Source organism: Ciconia boyciana, chromosome 17, assembly GCF_034638445.1.
Source record: "Ciconia boyciana chromosome 17, ASM3463844v1, whole genome shotgun sequence".
NCBI classification, from domain to species: domain Eukaryota; kingdom Metazoa; phylum Chordata; class Aves; order Ciconiiformes; family Ciconiidae; genus Ciconia; species Ciconia boyciana.
This window is the reverse complement of record NC_132950.1, coordinates 3729313-3747303: the sequence shown is the minus strand read 5'-3', so window position 1 is coordinate 3747303 and position 17991 is coordinate 3729313. Positions and strand designations below refer to the sequence as shown.

The window sequence follows — 17991 nt, the reverse complement described above, 5'->3', positions numbered from 1 at the left end:
GGTTGGGGGGTGCGTGTGTGTGTTTGTCACTTGAATTCCAGACTAAACTTGCTAAGTTTTGGCACTTTATAGTGCCAAACCGTATCGATGGTTTTAACCACCAATAACTTCTTTAGCTAGGCAAACTGAAAACTTGCTGGAAATTGTATTGCTACTTGCAAAACTATATGTGTGCATAATACAGATGTACATGCAAAATCACATCTAATATATGTGTGAGTGTGTATTCATATATATAAATATATATATGCACACACACATATGATGCAGGTATGATTCAAATTTCTTTCTCTAATTGGCACCAATTCACTGCAACTCCCTGAAAATGATAAGTTTTTAATAAATTTGCTGTTTCCTTTGTCATTTTGTTAAGAAAATGGATAGGATAAAGAGCCAGGCAGGCTTTCCTTTCCAGATTTGTTAATATAAACTTTATAGAAAGAAAAATATTTTAACGTAAGTTTAAAATTCCCCATTTCACAGAGATACACAACTCTGGACTCTAGAATTAGGTAGAATTTCACTTTATCTTCTCAGATGCCCTTTCTCAAGCAGCTCTTGCAGAATGCTTCTCCATTGCACCTGTGTGAACTGGGGCCAGGTGGGAAGAACAACAATAACTCACTCCCCCCCCCCCCCCCTTCTTCCGTCTGATCTATCCAGGTTGCACCCATTACCCTGTCTCTTTGGGGACTGGTAATGAATTGTGTAGCCCTCCCACTGTTTCACAGTGTGACCTTCAGTACGTTTCTGTGTCTCTAATAAAGTCTAGACCTTATTTTCCTCTTGGGATTTCTGTGAGCCTTCAAGTCTGTTCTGAGCTCCTGGATGCAAAAGGAGGACAGTGTCGTAACATCCGCAGCCAGGTGGCTGCTGTGGATCTGATCGTCTTTTGCTCTTGTGTGGCACAACAGGAGTTTAACAGGGTACCCATTTAATATGTGGCATCAAAGTGCATTAGCAGTGTGCATTTGCAGCTTTGTCAAACCAGTAATGAAAGAACATGGTAAAGCACATGGTAGAACCCTAAGGAAAAGCATTTAATCTAATTTTACCCATCGTTCGTAATTGTCTCTGCTTGGAATGAGATGGTAATTCTAAATAGGCATCACTTCTCTTCTAGTGTGGATTTTCTCAATGCTGTTTCTTTTCTTTCCTTTTTTTATGGCTCTTTCCACTGCAGACAGGGCAACTCACCTTCCCTAAGAGGAAGTGTTAAAGCACTGAAACAGTGCTTCAGATCCTGTGCCCTGAGATACGTCTCTGAGCAGTGAGTTCTCCCTACCTCAGTCAGCTAAGGTAAATTGATCTCTGTGTATCTCTAGCTGGGGATATGCCAGTCCTGAAATGTCACACTTAATTAATAAATGACTTCAGGAAAGGATTGCCAAGAATGAGTTGAAGTCTGGGAAGGCATGCCTTCTAAAGAAAGACTAAAGGCTTCAGAGAGAAAGTGGACAAGTAAAAGAGATCATGGTCTACAAAGAGCTAAACAAGAGAGTCATTTCTGGCAGGATAGATAGCTCTTCAGAGCAACAGAAAAAGGCAGAACAAGATTCAGTGCTTAGAGGTGGAAACAAAGCTCACTTGGATTTAGAGACCTATTGCATTCTTCATTACTCACAGCCTTTGAATCAAGGCAGGATCAATTTATAAACCGGGATATGTGGACTTGATGCAGATGTTCTTAGCCAGCTTCTTTCGCAAGTTTTATGCAGGAGACAATTGCTCTTAAATGTGTGTTATAAAATCAAGGTCATTCCACAGGACGAGGGTTTGTTGGTTTTTTTTATTTTTTTAATCTTTCATCCCCTTCCGTGGTTAGGGCTGTTTTCTGTGAGCTCTGGTCCTGTGTAGTCATACTGATTCTGCATGACCTGGCCGAGGGTGTCATGTCCTATTAGAGGAGTGGAGACCAAACTACAATATCTTGGCTATGGAAAATTTTCCTAATGTGTCTTTGTCACTTTTCACAAGTGGAATCACAAATTTTTGAGAAAAATATAAAGTGGCTAGAGGTGGAGTGAGAGGGGAGGATGTGTGACCTTTCATACTGATTTGAATCACTTATGGTTTAGGAAACAAAATGATACCTTTATTATGGAATAAACACAATATCCTAGGTTACAGCAAAGTCCTCATTTGGAAGGCTGGCGGTGCTGAGCAAGTTACATGCTGCAGGCAACCTCGAACTTCGCTCTCCCCATCAGCCAAGCAAATTATAGGCTGAGGAGCAATAGCAAAGTGTTTTGTGGGCAAAGTTGTTAGTCAAACTCAGGCATTCAGTGCTGCTGAGAGGAGTGCAGACCGGACAGAGCTTCCTTCCCTCAACCCCTGCCATCAGGAGTCCTGGAAGGCCAGGAGGGGCAGCTGAGATCCCCAGTTGTTTGAGCCACCCATGGACCTGTGTCTGCCACCGACATCTGCGGGAGCTTGTTTACTTTGTCCTGACCTGGGTATAAACTGAGCAATACGAGACAGCTGGACAGGTTCTTACTTCAATTTCCTTATGTATTTTTTTTTCTTTCCTGTTCTTCTTTGCAGTATGTGGTCATTCCAACACGCCGTGCAACCGCAGTGGCCTTGCAGAGTTTCACTTCACACCTCCTGGGAGATGCTGGCAGTCCTTATCTGATTGGATTTGTAAGTGCTCACAGCGGGTTTTGGCAGGGTTGTGTGCCCATGTTTGTTTTTGTTTACTAACTGCTTATCTAAAATGCCAAGTTAAACCATGCTAGGGAAGGAAGGTCCACATTTATCAGCAGAATGGGAAGCGGTGCAGTGCAATGCAACTTTTTTACATGCCTGTTATCGGTGGGCTACAGTTCAAACGTGGAAGGACTGCTTGGGCATGAGAAGCGAGCTTCTAAATCTTTTTAGCCTAGGGCATTTGTAAAGCTTATAGACAGCTCTGTAAAGGGAGAGCGGTTGCTTCTGTGGTGTGGACGTAGGTCCTTTAGAAATCAGACGGGAACAGTTGTGTGCGTGTTTGACTGTTAGTCTGGTCTCATAGACCAAATATCTATTTATGGGTAGCAACATGCAGCTGTTCTGACCTGCTGATATTTTGAAACCGTTTTGCACAATAATAAATGATGGTGTAGAATCCATGGCGGGATGGGTGTGTATGTTTTGGGGTTTTTATTAGTATTCCTTTCTGGTGTGTATGCTTTGGTTTTTTTATTAGTAGTATACCTTTCTGTTACTGCTGCAGTTGTTGGCCTTGGTCTGTCTGGAGATCTCCCTTATTATGCCACCATTATCCTAGTGCAGAGCAAAACAAAAGACCCTGCTCCAAAAGCTGGCAATCAGAGAACATTCATAGTTCAAAATATTAAGCCTGAGAAATTTGATGAGGAAAAGAAATGTAGATATACTGGGGTAGTATCTTTCCCTTGCACCCTTCTGTGTTTGATGCATGGGAGTTTGATGCATTGAGTTTCAGAGAAAACAGATCATCATTTATAAAATGTAGTAGCTTCCGTGTAAAGCCCTAAGTGTCACTGCTCATGCTGTGTTGGAGGTGCTACAGTTTTCCAGTGATGTAACTGGGATCTTCGCTAGTCCCATCACCTGAGGGACAGAACTTTGATGTGCTCTTCCAGCTCAGTACTGCCATGTGACACAGCTGCTGGGTGCTGTGGACCTTTTTTTTTTTTTTTAAAAACCGTCATTTCTCATCTATTCATCCCATAGACACTGGTGTGTGTATCTATACATATTTATTTATATAAATTTAATTCTGTGTATCTATATTTAAATATAAATAAATATTTACTCTTAAATGCCAGCTCCCAAAAATTATACAGTTGCTCTGTAGCCCTCCGAAGGATACATGAAGAGACAGATACATATAAGGCTGAAAGGACCAAAGAAATGAGAAATGTCTCAAGAGAATAAATATGTACAATTTGCCTTACTCTTTATTTACTTCAATGTTCTGGGCACCCAGGGAGAAATGATCTTATTTTAGAAATTATTTGAAAGTGGCAAGAACAAAGGAATCACTGGAAGAGACTGCTTTGTGCAGGGCAGGTGACACGGGGACGTCAAGCAGGAGAATGAAATAAGCAGGGCAGCGTGCTTTGAAGGCAGGGTCTGAGATGCAGGCGAGGCTGTCTCAGGTGACTCTGCTGCATGTTCGTTCTTTTTCTTACATAAGAGGGATGTCTGGGAGGAATGGCGAGGACCCTGAATGATTGCAATTAATCTTGAAAGTTGCCTAGGGCTCTTCAGTGTCACAGATTGAAAAAAAAAGGACTTTGGTTGTAGAAAATAATGTCCTTGCCCTTCTGGTATTCAGGGATCAAGCAAGTTGTGAGTTACTTAAGGATGCCTGCCTGAAATATGCTTAACCCCAATTTAATAGCTGCCTTAGGCTTCCTTTAGACTGGGAAAATATTAATTATGATTTTGAATTACTCTTTTCTAATGCCGTACTTGTTGGGCAGTTCTCATTTGGGAGGAGACTACTCAAGTAGAAGGCTCTGTGGCAGGAGAGCAGGAGTGAAGCACTCATGCCATGGAAGGCACCAGCATCCATTTCTGTAGCCTCTGGACCGGCTTGGCTGACTCATGCTCCCTGTGCTACAGTGACTGAAAGGTCAACTGCAGTTTTCGCATAACACAGAAAAACTTTTCCATCTTTGAAAGGTCCCACTATGCAGACACGGTTGCTGAAGCACAGAATTAAGAGAAATACCCCAATTCTCACCACTCATGTTGAGTATCAGATAAAGGTCTTCTAACTGCTCTTCCTATGCCCTAATACCTAGACAGCATGTCAGGCTCAGAAGAGCTGAGTGGAGGTAGCTAGCAGCAGAATGTGAAATACAGTTAACTCTTCACAGGCTGCATGATAGCTCCAGCTCTTTGTATTATTAATTCTGGTTATACCTTTGTCGCCCTTTCAAATTAAATAATTGTAAGAAGTGCCAGTGACTCTGTGCTTCTGTGTTCATCTGTGCACATGGATGCATGAACCTGTCTTCCCTGCTCAGGGTTTACATTATTCCTTCACACAAACAGCGGTCTCCCTCCACTCGCTGACGTACTCTTTTGCTTCAGAAAAACCGAGTACAGGCAGTGATTTTTTTCTTTTGAGGCTGTTCCTTGGTACTTTTTCTTTCCTTCCTCCAAGTCTGTCATTCACTTCCCATCTGAGCACAGCAGTGCTTTCGTCTTCCATCCTTGCCTTGCTTCTAGCCCTGGCTGTGATGAGAAATGGGCACCTACTGCAGGCTTTCCTCTCGCCACATGCGCCAGGGAAATGGCTGTTGTGGGCACAGGCTGTCCTTGCTGCGCTGGCGCTGTTGGCTCTCCTGTTAGCTTCCCGCTTTATTAAATTCTTTCTCATCTCCCCTGTGCCGCCATCCATCAGGTCTAGGGATTGAAACCTGTCTGTATCTGCCGACATCAACGTGCGAGGATGGTGTTTTAAAGTGCTGGAGATCAGCTTTCCTCCACCAGCACCTTTTGATGGGCTAAAAGGTGGCCAAGAAGGCCAATGGCATCCTGGCTTGTATCAAAAATAGTGTGGGCAGCAGGACTAGGGCAGTGATCGTGCCCCTGTGCTTGGCACTGGTGAGGCCGCACCTCGAATCCTGTGTTCAGTGTTGGGCCCCTCACTCCAAGAGAGACATTGAGGGGCTGGAGCGTGTCCAGAGAAGGGCAACGAAGCTGGGGAAGGGTCTGGAGCACAAGGCTGATGGGGAGCGGCTGAGGGACCTGGGGTTGTTGAGCCTGGGGAAAAGGAGGCTGAGGGGAGATCTTATTGCTCTCTACAACTGCCTGAAAGGAGGCTGTAGAGAGGTGGGGTCGGTCTCTTCTCCCAGGTCACAAGTGATGGGACGAGAGGAAATGGCCTCAAGTTGCGCCAGGGGAGGTTTACACTGGATATTGGGAAATTTTACTTTACTGAAAGGGTTATCAAGCACTGGAACAGGCTGCCCAGGGAAGTGGTTGAGTCGCCATCCCTGGAGGTGTTTAAAAGCCGTTTGGATGAGGTGCTTATGGACATGGTGTAGTGGTGGGCTTGGCAGTGTTAGGTTTACAGTTGGACTCAATGATCTTAAAGGTCTTTTCCAACCTATACGATTCTGTGATTCTGTGAAAGCTACTCCCTGTACTCCACTGGTGGTGGTTCCCACCTGTCCTGACCTCCTTGGCTGCTGCTTCAGTTTTACCTGAGGGCCACAACCTCCAGCCGCTCCAGCCGAGCAGCGTCAGGACAGCGTGCCACGGTCTGGCAACTGGGCTCTGTGAGAGCGGGGACCCCGGTCACTCATCCGTGTGCTGAGGGTCCTGCAAAAGCTCCCCCCGTCTGTCCATCTCTAGTTGTGCAGATGGCAGCGTTACCTGAGTTGCTGGGTCTCCTCTTGCTCTCCTCTTGATGGCCTCCTCTTGGCAGAGCCTGCCACCGAACACCGTGTCGGTTTGCGGTGCCCGGGCACGCTGGTTCGCCTGGCAGCAGAGATCACAAGTGTCTGCACAGGCATCTCCTCTTTGAACAGAATCCTTTCCAAAAAGAGGTCTGAGCATGAGCGACCTTGTAATTAACTGTAGGCAAATCTGAGCTGTTCTGTTCTGAAGGCGTTTTGTGCCGCTCCTAGTGTTACCTGGAAAGATTTTAAGAATAAGCCTATCGCATGTCACCCTTCCCTTTTCTCCCTTCCCCAACTTTCTTATGTGAGTGGGTTGATAAACTAGATTTAATGAGCTACTTAAATAGCAAGAATGCTAATGACCTTCCTTTAGCAAGTAGTTAGCGGAACAGTGTTAATTATCACTGGTGCAGAGTATCAGGGAAGGCAGATCAGCATTTGATTAGGGGCAGCTCAAGGAAAATTGTAGCAAATGCGGCAATTAAGATACTTTTTTAATGAAAGTTATAATCGGAGGTGTAGATTTCACAGCCTTCTTGTCCCAGTTTGAGACAGCCTTTTTGTTGATTTGGCTTCAAAGGTGTTTACCCATGCCAGTAAACATATATGTATAGAAAGTAGTTCTCTGCGTAAAGACTTGCCTGCCTGAGAGAGCGGAATTCATGTATTATGGTTTAACATTCATATTTTATGGTTTGAAGTGCTATGGCTACTTCAGAGTAGATCTGTGGATATGCTTATCTGGAGTAACATTTTTTTCCGGTTTAGTTTGCTAGATTAAAACAGGCCACAGCCTGTTGGGGCTCAAATCCACTGCGGTCTGACTTAAAAGCAGGGTAGTGGAATAAAGTGCACCGTTACGATGTGATGCTGCTGTCTGGGCTTTTTGTCCCTGTCTGACCTGTGCAGCCATTCCTCAAGTCTGGCCCCTTATGTGCTTGCTGGTGATGACATAGTGCTGCCTCTGCGGCCAGAGCAGGGTGCGAGATGAACTTGAGTTCAAAAAGGCAAGCGTATCCTGTAGCAAAAATGTGCAAATTATTCTCCTAGCACCACTCTCTGTTTTACGGGCTATCGGGAGCTATGCCATTGCTGTTGTGGGATTAAGGATGGAACAGAGGTCTCTGTCTTGTTGCCTTTTGCAGCATGTTACATGTTCTAATATTTATAGTATATATGACTGTGTATAGGCAGCGTCTTCCATCACCTGATGGAGATAGTAGATGAAATGTGATACACATTTATGTTTTTTATTGTTCTTTGTTTCTTTACCAAGTGCCAGCTGCTTGACTGGTGTTCCGTAGCCCTCACGGTATCCCTCCTCCTGGAGAGATCTTCCCCCACATTCATCCTTGCGTATGGCCAGGACTGCAGTGGGTAAAATGGGACGTGCCCTTGCAGTCCAACATCTGATGGACATGTGGCAGGGAAATACTGTGAGGAAGAGAGCCCCCAGCCCCTCATCCTTATTCTCTGTTTCTTTAAGCAGTAACTTTAAGTTGAGGATTTCTCTGGTCCTGGCTGAGCTGAGTAATTAAAAGCCTTTTTTGTAGTGCATGGAAAAACCAAATCTTTGACATGGCTGCCAGCTGCAAAAAAAGAGGAGAATGAAGCACCTGGAGACCAATCCACACTGGATTTATCTCCTCATTGCAACGAGCTAACAAGCTTCCCACTTCTGATGACTCAGCAACAGACAAGATTTATATCTGCCCTAAAAAACCAAATGACTTCCCATATATAAAATGCTCTTTGCCAAGGGTTCACAGCCTGTTCTGGTTTTTTTCCAGAGCTGCTGTGCACCTGTCGTTTCCCGTGACTTTGGTTAGAAGTGCAGGTTCTCAGGATTTTTGATAAACGGACATTTAAAGTATGTAAAAGTATTTCATTAAAGAAAGCCCAGAGATCCAGAGTTGATCATTGTTTCACTCAAGTATTTCAAGCTCTGTCCCATCTGCTCTGTCACTCCTTCTGTGCACTAAAAATCTCATTAAATAAGTGGCTTCTTTCTCTGAGCTGCCAAGGACCCTGTACACTCCCAATACAGACACGGAGATTTCATGGCGCTGAGCACCTTTCAGAATGAGGCGTCCAATTTCTGCAACACGGGGGAATGACTTCCCTCTCCTGGGATATACTGCCAGGGAAGGGGCCTGTGCTGCAAGGAGAGATGGGGACAGGGATGCTGCTAAAGGGTGCGCTCCCAAACTGTGGTCCTGTGCCACAGACCTATTTCTACGTGTAAGTGGGCACCCCCCGTCCCTACACATTTAAGTAACTCTGCCCTGTCACATGAGCCATGTTCCTTGATTCCACGTTCCCCATGGTACAAGGCATCTCCTGCTGGGACAGGAGAAAGTCCAGTGTTAACTTAGAAAATCCCTGGGCAGACCAGACCTGGAGGGAAAGGCATGAATGACAAGGAGAGAACGACATGAAGAAAACAGACTTTCAACCCTCTCCAGGGCAAATGTTGTCTGGAGGCAAACGTTGCTCTAACACCAAGAGACGTACAAAGTCCATTTGCTAGCATTGCAAGCAGAACCCTTGATTGAGTCTTTTAATTTACTGCAGCCTTTTCAAGGAAGCACCGCTTAATATTGCAGCCTGCTAATCCTGGAAGGGGGTACGAGGGCACACAGATGAGCCTGCCGCAGGGGAAGCAGTGCAGGAATCCTTGCGACAGGTATTGCTGGGGCAAACTCGGGTACCACACACTAATGCAGGACACTGATATTGTCACCAGCCAAGTACTAAATTTGGTTGTGAGCTCAAAAGGACACAATTAAGATTAACAGGATGCTTTGCTTTTTTTCCCTCCAACATCCAAACATGCCAATGTTAAAATTGAAATAACTTTTAGAATATAATTGTTTTTACCTTTCTGTGGCTTTCAGAATGAGTATCATAAAATAGTTGGCTTTACTTCCTCTTCTATAATGTGTTTCTCATGCTATTTAGCACAGTATAAATGTTTGTGCTCCCCCACAGGTCCAGCAAATTGTTTACTTTTACTTTATAAAATCCCTTATTTTTGGTTTCTAGTCTTCATTTGCATTCATATTAGATTTTAAAAGAAGAAATCAAAGAAACCTTTCACATGCATCTCTGAATTCAGAGTGGATGAATGTCAAGCCATTGCGGTGACACTGTGGGGTTACAGGGAGTGCTGGGTTAGGGAACTGTACTGACGAGAGGAGCCAGGGAGAACCTGGCTTGTATCAAATTGGTAATCAGGAAAATCAGGTATTCGTGCCAGATACTGCAGTGGAAATATCCTTTTATGTAGCAAGATTTGTGCCCAAGAGGCAACATCAGAAATTTAGAAAAATCAAGCAATTGCAGAGGAATCGAGATGTAAGACTCGGCAATGAGACAGGGTAGATGAAATTACGATTTCAGAGATGATGTTACCATTACACTGCCTAATTAGTAAATCAGTTTAGTTTAACTGCTCATGCTGGTCAGGAGGGACAGTAACACAGAAGCAAGCTGTCTTTGTAGGGCTTCAGCCCACCTGAGCTTTTATTACATCGATAGCCTGTCCAGTGTTCCAAAAAACACAGCACACGCTTCCCAAGAAAGGTAATGAAGTTGCCCTTTTTCCCTTCATTGCCTTCTGCACTCCGATGGAGACACACTCAGAGATTTTGGGGTTTTGTATCATGCCTGCTAGCTGTACTGTTCGTTCTCCGGCAAGTGGGCATTTTCTCTAGCTGGGCTCCATCCAGTTGGCTGCCACCGGCTGAACACATGCCATTTGTATTCTGTTGTAAAAATGCCATGAGCCGAAGTTTATTTAGCAAAGTCATTCCTCTCCGTCTGAGATCTATGTTACGCAGTGAGGGAAAAGAAGATGGGAACTTTCATAGTTAGGATGTTAATCAAAGACTTTTGATTAGACTGCAAAGCAGCAGAAGGACTTCCTTATTGATTTTCCACCCCCAAGTTTTGAGTAAATGTTTTGAAGTTTTTTGCCACCTACCAATTGGCAGAACAAAGGAAGGAATCCCACACATGACTCCATGCTGAAGAACTGGCACTGACTGTGCTTGCAACCCCCGCTTTTTGTTACTCGTGATAGAGAGAAGACACCGAGTATGATGCTAGATTGGGTCTTGCCAAATCACAGTTAGACAACTCAGGATGCTATCATTGCAAGGAGTCTGGAAACCCAAGAACTGGCAATACAGAGCAGACCATTTGGCAGACAGTATGTCATTCTTGGAGCCCAAGTCTGTAATTATGTCCTGTGTCCTCTTGAGAGGAGATGCCAAAGTTCCAGTCTTAGCAGGTGGCTTGTAACCGAGTGGAAGAAAACAACAGGGAATAGGGACTGTAAGTTAACAGCAAAACCATATATGTAGGCCCTGATAAAGTTCTAGAGCTAAGAGATGCAGACATGGGTGAGGGGATTATATGAAACCTAGATGAGAAAGCACAGCTGGCTTGGTGGGAAGAATTATACCTTGGATGGGAGGAAACACTGCTTTTTCAAAAACGTGCACTTAAACAATATGTTGGGTTACAAATGAAAAAGGTAGCAGATTCAATATTAACATGATTTGTTGGTATAAAAGGTCAACATGATGCCTTAGAAGGGAGGTGTGGGGCAAGCTGCATTGGGAGTTTTATTTGTTGGAGACTTTCCATTTTCAAAGGTGGTTTTAGCTTAGAATGTCAGGTCATTCATAAGAGAAAGCAATCGGGAGTGCATGCCTGGCTTTTCATCCTCTACTGCTGATTTATCATATCAATTTGTCGAGTGATTTATTGTCTGGTCCTTTTGGAGGATAATTGTATCCATTCCCAAAAATGAAAAGTGATTTAGAATTTCTAAATTCCTATTTTAGAATAGCCTCAGTTCTGGCTATTGGACACGGAGGGGCTGATTCAATGCCAAATTTTGGTTCATAATGAAGAGTCAGGGAAATGTTGGGAATTAAGGCGTCTGGATACAAGAGGGAATAAATTACCAACTGATGTCCCTGCCTTCTGGGTGCAGTGCATGTTCTGCTAATTTCCTGTGAGTGCGTTCTTTACACATTCAAGTCTTGTTGCTATTTTTAATAAGTCTCTCAGACTAATAGCCACTGTTATTTGCCTTCAGTCTAAGGACTTTTTTAACCATCAGTCCTTATGAGACTTGTCCATAACAATCCTGTTTTTCCTTGTGTGTGTTATACACTGTGTGTAAAGTTCTCTGAGAGGACAGGAACACTTCCTTAGCTATATCCCAAGCACTGAAATTTTCTCCTCCTTCTTTCTGGGGCAGGGAATGAAACAGAGAAGTCTGGCTAAAAATCTTCAATTCTTTCTGTAGATACACTCTTCCAGTGTTTATTCACTCCTCCCTACTTGAGAATGCTCCATCCTGAAAGACAGTCCTCTGCTCTCTGTGTGCAGTGGTTTCACCTCCAGCATCAGGCTGGCCGCTCCTCCTTCCCTTTGCTCTAGCAGGAGCCAGGCTGAGCTCTAAGACGGATATTAAGGCACGGAGACCACCAACGCTCCAGAGCCTCCCTGCTAAAGCACACTCTGCGACCTGCTCGTTTGAGCCCCCAGGAGTGTCACCTTTCTGTCACCATCTGTTGTGCTTGGCCTCTGCCGGGGCATCTCTTCACATGCGTTTACCTTCCAGGTCGCTGCAGTTGGCTGCAGGGCTGTGAGTTGGTGATTTCTCCTGCATGTGACATTTCCTCACTTGATTTTCAAGTGTCTTTAGATTTAAGCCTCGAATCTTGGATTTTGCTTGTAGTTTGTGTCTGACCACCTTTTCCATTAGCAGTAACGTAGCAGTTTAGAAGTTGCTGCACAAGCTTTGACTATTTCTGGAACCGATTTGCATGTGTGCACAGCAGTAGGATTTTATGCTGCAAATTCCCTGCAGTCTTTTGGTATAAACCAGTATTTCTGCCTCAACAAGAGGTCACAGATAAAAGCAGCTGGACATTTAAATACCCACTGCCTTGAGACTCGTCCCTACTGCTGCTACTGCTGTTGGATTTATGGAGAGTAAAGTTGTTTGCTGGACAGTAAATATTAAAATGTGATTTTTTTAGCTATAGACAGTCATTAAATATTACTAAGTTTTAGCAAAAGCTTTTCATAATGAACGAACTACTGCCATTGCATGTCACTGCTCCTTCGTGTAAGCACAAACTTGTGTTCACTTTCATATAATTATGCTTTTTGGCTGTCGGAAGATGGAGGTTGCCTTAGCCCATAAACTTGGTGGTGGTGGTTCTTCGGTGTGAGTGCAGCCCCTAGGCAACAGACCTTGTCTGAGCCCGGCGGGCAGAGTCACATCTTGCACACAATTACACTTCAAAGTGCAGCAAGCTTAGGAGGTTAGAAGAGGGAACGGGGCCCGTACCTGACACAAGGATAAAACCACGTTAGAGTTCTGTTTCTGAAAATCAGATGGGATCTCTGGTTTTTTGTTCTGTGAAAAACATTTCCCTCTTCCCACTCAATACATGGACATTGAATTTAATAGCTCCTTTTGCTGAAAGGTAGGTAAGGTGTAGGAGTAAGCAGGACTTGATAGAAATTGGAGAAGATTGATCTCTCCATCGCCCACCAAGCAATGCTGGTGTGGCCGGGCCGGCACCCCAGGAAGCTTGGTCAGTACAGCAAGGTTAGACACCCACGCGTTCAGTCTCCGAAGCAGCCAGGGAGAAGATGAAGGGGGCTGTGGGAAGAATAATAGATCAGGCCAGGAGAGCGACAGGGAGAGGAGAACCCCTGCCAAGCTGCTTGCAGCATAAGTTGCCCAGGCTCCAGAGTGGCATGTGGAAGGCTGAAGCATGCAAAGGACATTCAGCCTTTACTGAATGCACCGTTCCATTTGAAACCTCATGCACACGTCCAGTGGGCGGTTGTTTAGGGAATCGTGTTCCCTTCACCATTATCGTGTCTCTTTTTCATCTAAGTGACTAATTTTTTTGCCCTTCTCTTCTAGATCTCAGACCTGATACGACAAAGCACAAAGGAGTCCCCAGTCTGGGAGTTCCTCAGCTTGGGGTATGCACTCATGCTCTGCCCGTTTGTCGTTGTCCTAGGAGGGATGTTTTTCCTGGCCACAGCCCTCTTCTTCCTAAGTGACCGAGCCAAAGCTGAACAACAGTGAGTAACCTGGCAATTGCAAATGGGGAGGTACCAAAGCCTGTTTTCTGTCTTGAACGTTATGCTTGTACTCTTTCCCTGGCCTTGGTCCTTCCAGGTAAAGGATGTCGGGTTGTGTGTTAAGAACCTCAGCTCAGCAGAGTGCATGAGCCTGCACGAAGCACAGGGGCTTGGGTCATGCTGGCTGGGCATCCTTTACACGCTTCTGCTCTGGTGGATCTCGGTTGTTAGCTATATGGCCTGGAGGGGAGCACAGTATTTGAGATCACAGGCCCCTTTTACCCTTGCGTGAGCATGCCACGGCCCAGGCCATCTGGGTTGCTGTGTGCTGGAACCAGTGGACTGCTAGGTGAAGAGCAAGAGATACTTTACAGGGCTTGGTGGTCAACGTTGAGCCCACAGTCTCATCTCAGCCCCCTGTGCCCTGCTGACTGCCTCCAATACACAGGAACGTCAGGCAAGAAGGAAGAAAGCTGTGTATGTGGGGACATATGTGCTCAAGGGTCGCTGTATTAAAGATAGTCTTTCCCAGTCCCTTATTGCAGCTTGTAAAAAAAGAGCTACTGTTTTTCAGTAAAGAAACCGATTCGGACCACCTCACGGTTGGCAACTACAGTAATTCAGAAGACGCTTCCACATGACATACAAACTTCTGGGGTTAGTCTCTTTCTCATAATTGTCGAAAAATAAGAGTATCTTTGTATAATGTCATACTGAATATGTGGGTAGGTGACTACTCTGGTGTTGACTGTAAGTTGCCTTTGCCTTTCTCCCACTGGGAGAATGGGAGACATGCAGACATACAATGCAGACGTTAACAGCCTGTCGTAATTCTGCAGACAAAGAGAGTCGATCTTAAAGGTCTTTTCCAACCTATACAGTTCTGTGATTCTGAGTATACCTTGCTGTACCTTAAGGAGAAGGGCCCTGGCATATCACTGGCACTAGACGTAGTACAACTAGGAGGAAAAGAAGGTGTCCGGAGGTTGACATAAGTGTGTGAACAGTTTGGGTGATACTTTCTGGCTCACACTATCATATCAGATGGATGCAAGAGATTTGGAAGCAGTGCCACAGATGGTGCTGTGGCCCTGTAAGAGCACTTCCACCTTCTTTCTACTAACACGCACAAATACCAGAGAAAGGAAAGGTTTTCTGCCTCCTGGTGCCTTTAGATATATACATTACCCTTAGAATGACATGTTTAAACATTGTGGAAAAACCAAGACCTCATCATGTATCTTGTAAGGAGGTTAAGTCCTGCACAGCTGAACTTCATTGTAGCTTTGGAGGTGTGACATGTCTGATGTGTGCCTGGTTTGTTATCTGCATATAAGGGCTTTAAATTGCAAGAAGTGAAATTGGACATTAGATGTTAGGAAGAACTTCCTAAGAGAAAAAAAGAGGTAAATGCTACAGCAGATTATTTGGAGAAGACATGAAAGCTGTCCTGTGTTTCTGAAGGCCTCCCTGGCTCGGTCTTGAGGCAGGAAGATGGAAGCTGCTCTCTGGCTGCCTTCCAGTCCTATTTCTGTAATTGTGCACATAAGCTGTACATGCAAGTCTAAGTAGTGATCACTTGGGGACATGGCAAGATGAACATAAGTTTCTAGGTGCTCAGGGTGGCTTTTTTTGCTGCAAGGAGCCAGAAGTTCTGTTTGGTGACAGGGTAGCGATACAGCGCAGGAGGCGAAAGCCCCCTCATGTAGCCATAGCATTAGCCTTCGCTCAGGGCCCGCCTGTTTCTAGGAAAACTTCAGTGTTTGTCTTCACTGTATTTAGAAGGGAGAGCGCTCGTTCCGCTTACTTACAATTACGGTGGAGGTGCGTGTCCCTTTGCACCACGTGTGTTGCCAGCATGGCATGACAGCATCTCAGGTGGTGAGGGAGGATTTCAGTATTCAGGTACTGAGGAATTCCGGGTCACTCCCATCTTTATCACCATGTCTAACCCCACCTGGACCTTTATACTGGGCAGTGCACTGTGGTATGCGGCCGGTGTCACAGCTCCAGCGGAGCTCTCAAGGAAGAGGGCTTTCTCAGGAGGCATTGCAGGTCACAGGCTGGTTGCTATCTGATGGACTCTGCTTGGGTGCCAGTGCTGGTGTGTTTTACAGGATTGTTCTACAGTGCACCAGCACACCAGCTTTGCAGCAGTGTTACTGTAGGAGGGCGATCACATCCCACAGCGCTGCTTTCTCCTGCATAAAAGTGTTTATTTCTGTCTGTTGCTGTCTAGCCTGAGCAGATTTGGTTGTACTCTGTTCACGTCCAAAGCATACCAGCTTCCCAACCGGTCACAGGTCCACTTTTTGAAGAAACATATTCAGGCTTCAGACTTGGTTTTGTTGTGCTCTCTCTTTCAGCATCCTTCCCTTTCCTGGTCTGTCTGATTCACATTTGTGTACGAATTTTATATTATTCAGCCACAGATCTTTCGTGTTACAAACTGGCTCAGATACAGAGGGGGAACAGTTGTCACAAATAATGGCTAACAAAATAATTTCTAGTGCACTGTTTCTGGGATATGCCCACTCCCATAGTAAAAATACCCTGGCATCCTACAGTCAGATTCCTGGAGAGTGCAGTTTAATTCAAGTTTGACGCATTACTGAAGAGTAAGACAGTATTCTTACTAAGGTTGGCAACTGTGGAGTAAGGCTTCTCTCCCTGCCATGTGCAGTGGCGTCTGTGCTGTTGCCTGGGTCCGGTCTGCCATTGCCGACAGGTTCAGTGGTCTCCTCGGAAGAAGTTATGGGGGAGGATTTGTGTGTTATTAGCTACATGCTTGCCTGAGAAAAGACAACAGAGCATTTTGCTATCAGCAGTTTAAAACTCCTTGCTGGACTCCAAATCCGACATCCAGCTCCCACCTACCCGACAGGCCATCTGCACTTGGCATTGCCCACCTTTGGCAAGGGTCGCTTTCTGCCTGGCCAGTCCTCCCTTGCATCCTACCTATCACTTGCTGGGTACAGGAGAATTTCTTTTTCAAGATGCCTTGTTTTCCCTCTGCAGTCAGTCATGCTGCTCAGACAACAGGACTTGGAAATGTGCTTTGCCAAAAGAAATCAATTAACCTGCAGGAACCACAAACGCTGGTGTCACTCGCCAGAGATTAAACCCATTCATCACCAGTGGGGTCAGGGCACGCAGGCCAGATGTCACAGACCTCTCTAATGAACTAATATGGAAGCAAAGAGGTGTAACGCTGCTCTCTGCAGCTCTGCCTATGGAAATTAAGCTTTCTCTGCTTTAATTTCCATGCTTCTGGGAAAAGTAGTTCAGGGTTTTATTGCTGGGATTTTTTCGTTTGTTTGTTCCTTTGTGTACTGGTCTCTGGGCGTTGGTTAGAGATAATTTCTTCTTCCAGGCAGGACAGAGTATCAGGATAGCAACCTCTCTTTCCTGTAAAGCTTCCTCCAGTTTCCATCACACTTCCTTTCAAAAACAGAATTTCCAGGCTTTCAGTGCCTCATGACTTTTTTTACACTACTTTTATCATTGCCACAATTCCTGGCATATTTTGTAGATTACTTTTTTAGCACAGGAATTCCAGTCAATAAGGCTGCCCCTCTCACAAAAACACTCATGAGAAAAATTTTTTTATACAGCAGTTCTTTTTTTTTTTTTTTTTTTAATAATCACGATTCTTTTATAACTATTTTCATACTCCTTCAGAAGTCTGACAGCTTAAAGAGGCTTTTAGTAAATTTAGGACTAGCAGAGAACACGATATAGTACATCACTCTAATATAATCCAATCATTTTTGGTGCAATTTTTATAACACAAATTTAATCCCACCCTTCCAAAGTGATAAGAGAGAAAATGGTTAAGAATGGTTTCTGTAAGAGCTGTTATGCACTCACAATAATAAATACTTCAGTTATTTTTTAAACCACTCAACTACAATTCCTGCTGCGATTTTGCTTGACTGTATTGTTGTTCCTTTCCTGTTCTGTGGTACTGCAGTGGAGGGTTAAAGCAGTCATATTTTATTTCCAAACATGACTGCACTCTGTACTGTATTTCTCTTACCTGCTTGATGAACATTTGTGAGACCCAAGCTATACTTTGACATCCTCTGGAAGATGATACGTACAAGTACAGTATCTTGCCATGGTACAGCCCTACAGAAATGGATCAGAAATCTGATGACCTTACTTCTATTCCCTAACTCCATCACTGATACCTGTGTGGCCTTGCCAGATATCAGCCAGAAGGCAACTTTCAGAGGTCAGGAGTACTTCAGGTACTTCACTCGCATGTAAAACTCAGCACTGCTGAGAATTCCATCTGTGGTCTGTCTATGTCCTCTTCCTCGCTCATAATGCAGATAACTTGAAAAAAACAAAGCTTCACCCTAGAGAGCTGCAGAAGAAATGCCTACGTTGGTATTTTATTAGAAGCAATGGCTTCACCAGTAATTGGGAAGAATGTGCTGGGTTTATTAGGAAAAGGAAAAAAAAAAGTCCTTTC

General features: G+C 44.7%; 1 protein-coding gene across 1 annotated transcript in view; it reads left to right on the top strand.

Annotated features, from left to right (window-relative positions):
* Nucleotides 1-17991, top strand: part of LOC140660973 (sphingosine-1-phosphate transporter SPNS2-like) — a 142681-nt gene that overhangs the window by 107493 nt on the left and 17197 nt on the right. Inside the window, exons 10-11 of the mRNA XM_072882494.1 lie at nucleotides 2545-2643; nucleotides 13348-13511. Of these exons, the coding sequence (XP_072738595.1) occupies nucleotides 2545-2643; nucleotides 13348-13511 (263 nt within the window). The remainder of the gene's footprint in view (nucleotides 1-2544; nucleotides 2644-13347; nucleotides 13512-17991) is intronic.